This window comes from Bubalus bubalis, chromosome X (assembly GCF_019923935.1).
Source record: "Bubalus bubalis isolate 160015118507 breed Murrah chromosome X, NDDB_SH_1, whole genome shotgun sequence".
Lineage (NCBI taxonomy): Eukaryota > Metazoa > Chordata > Mammalia > Artiodactyla > Bovidae > Bubalus > Bubalus bubalis.
The window spans coordinates 66,818,309-66,821,348 of record NC_059181.1 but is presented as its reverse complement, the minus strand read 5'-3'; the positions used below and the strand labels follow the sequence as shown (position 1 = coordinate 66,821,348).

Sequence of the window (3,040 nt, the reverse complement as noted above, 5' to 3'; positions counted from 1 at the left end):
GATCTTATATATATATATATATATATATATATATATATATATATATAACCCCAAAAACATCATTAAAAAAAAAAACTATTAGAACTAAAAATGAGTTAACTAAAGTTACAGAATGCAAAGGGGCTTCCCCGGTGATTTTTTGGTAAAGAATCTGCCTGCAATGTAGGAGATGTGGGTTCAATCCTTGGGTCAGGAAGATGCCCTGAAGGAGGGCGTGGCAACCCATTCCAGTGTTTTTGCCTGGATAATCCAATAGATAGAGGAGCCTGGTGGGCTATAGTCCATAGGATCACAAAGAGTCAGACATGACTGAACCAACTGAGCATGCACACAAGCACAGGGTACAAAAGCAACACACAAAAGTCATTTGCATTTATATACATTAGTGAAAAACTATCTGAAAAGGAAATTAGGAAAATAATCATTTTGTGTCATAGTACCACTAAGACAAAAATTTTTAGAAATAAATGTAATCAAAGAGGTGAAAGACTCGTATACTGAAAACAACAAAATATTGCTGAAGGTGATTAAATAGGACTCAAGCAAATGGAAAGATGAATTGTGTTCATGGATTGCAAGTTAATATTGTTAAAATGTTTCTCCCCAAAGAAATCTGCACACTTGAAGCAATATCAAAAATCCAAAGACATTTTAATTAATTAATTTATTTATTGAAAAGGGTTGAATTTAATCTTTATTTACAGGACATTGCAAGATATGAAATTCCACATAGAAATAAGAAACCCATTGAGAGGAGAAGCTTCATACAGTATGTACAGTTTGGAACTGTTCAAGTATAGTTTTGTTGTAATAAGTGCTACAATAACAAACCACATTTAAAAAGAGTTCTTAGTAGAGAAACAGTAAGACAAACTTATACAAAACATAGTACACAACGAACAACTCTAAGACTCAGATGTACATCTAAAAGTTGAAGGTCCCAGCAGAGCCATCCTGCACTTGGAATGTATAGCCTTCAGAGGTAGTTTCTGGCACAACATTTTGATCTTCCTCTTCCTCTACAAAGAAATACTTCTCGATCAAGTTTAATGAAGCTTTGTACACAGACTCATTTTCATGGTTTTGTAGAGCTTCAATTTTGTCTAAACCTCTACATTCTTCAATCATTATACTAAGTTTCTCAGTTTCACCTAGTTTCTCAGCAGCCCAAAAGATATTTGAAATGGCATCCAAAATAACCAGAACAATTTTGGTTTCTTTTGCAGTTAGGAGGTTCATCAACAGCTCTATTATGCCACAATGAACTAGGTACACGATCTGCTCAACAGTTCCACCACTTATATAGTTATTCACAGCCCATGTGGCTTCCTTTTGTGTCTTAAAGTCTGTCTTTGAGAGAAGGTCAACAAGGAATGGGACTAATCCATGATTCACAACTTGTTGTATCTGGTCCTGGCAGCCAGCTGTGATGTTTGACATTGTCCACGTAGCTTCCTTCTTAATATTAGTTTTGGAGTTTGTCAGCAGGCTGGGAAACACAGCAAGTGCTCCTGCATCTATTACAACCTGTGTTTGTTCATGTGTCCCAGTGACAATATTTCCTGTGGCTCTGAGCGCAGGAGTCATAATTGGCAATTCAGTAGCTCCTAAAAGCTTCACAAGTTGGGGTACAACCCCAGTTTTCACAACCATTTCAGTCCATTCATTTGGACCACCAGTAAGGTAGGAAATAGCCCAGCAGGTATCAGCTAATACTTCTGGATCATCGTGATGCAGGAGACGAACTAAAGCAGGAAGAATCTGCTCAATAGCCTCTAAGAGGGGTGCAGGATTCTTATTGCGACAAAGATTTGAAAGTGTCCAGGTAAGATTGCGTAAGTAACCACATGCTAGAGATGACATATCAGGGACAGCCAGAAGTGCCAATAGCAGATCAACTGCACCATACTTGATAACCAAGTCTCAGAAAACTGAACCATCACCTGCAATGTTTCCTAGAACCCATACAGCTTGTTCACTGATGTAAGCATGGGGAGATGCCAACAGAGAAATGAATGCTGGGATAGAACCTCCATCTACCACAGCCTTGGTCTGTTCTGATGTCCCAGAAGCTATGTTAGTGAGGGCCCAAGTAGATTCGAACTGAATGGGACTACAATCAGTTCTTCCCAAGAAGGACACAAATTTTGGAATCAAGCCAGCCCAGATTATGTTGTCAATAGGGGGTTGTTTTTCCCTAGAAAGCAGTTTCCTAGCAGCTTGAGTAGCTTGGAGCTGGCTTTCCAAATTGTTGCTATTTATGCCTTTGACAATATCATCAACAGACCAATTTACAGTGCCCTGGTTGTTGCGGTTTTCCTGCAGTGGAGAAGTAGCATCATCAAAAAAGGGCTGACATTTCTGCTTTTCAGCGTCTGGTCATCCTTCTTAGCTTTCCTTAGCCCCACATTAAATTCTATTCGGTGCCACCTCATTTCTGTACTGTCTTTCCCCTTGTTTTTGAATCTGTTAAGGCAGGGAACCGGTGAATTAGCATTCTCATTGGTGGACATGATTATGAGACAAAGGGAGAAAGCTACCCAGCTGGCTCAAGTGTCCACTGGAGGTGGTGTGCGGTGTACAAGCTGCGGGGTCTGCTGCCTCTAAACGTCCACCACCCAAAGAAATTTTTAGAGAAATAGAAAAAACAATTTTACAATTCATATGGAGCAACAAAGGAACATAAATAGCCAAGCCAATCCTAGAAAGAAGAAGAAAGCTCTGAAGGCATCACACTTCTTGATTTCAAAATTCATTATGAAGGTACAATTTAAAAAAAGTATGATACTGTCATAAAGACAGAAATATAGATGAGTGGAACAGAAGAGTGAAGAAATAACCCCAGACTTACATGGAGAACAACTCATTGAGAAGGATGCCAAGGATATATAATGGAGGAAGGATTGTCTCTTCAACAGATAGTGTTGGGAAGTCTAGATATTCACATGTAACAGAATTAAATGGGAGCACTATCTTGCACCACACACAAAAGTCAACTCAAAATGGATTTAAAAATTAAATATTTTCAATTAAAAAATAC

The 3,040-nt window shown here is 38.6% G+C and overlaps 1 protein-coding gene across 1 annotated transcript; it reads right to left on the bottom strand.

Moving 5' to 3' along the window:
• Nucleotides 1-673: 673 nt before the first annotated feature.
• Nucleotides 674-2,652, bottom strand: LOC102408131 (importin subunit alpha-1-like). Its single transcript, XM_044936727.1, is given in 2 exon segments — nucleotides 674-2,345; nucleotides 2,348-2,652. Coding segments are annotated over 2 exon segments (1,587 nt in total). The 5' UTR covers nucleotides 2,514-2,652; the 3' UTR covers nucleotides 674-924.
• Nucleotides 2,653-3,040: the final 388 nt, after the last annotated feature.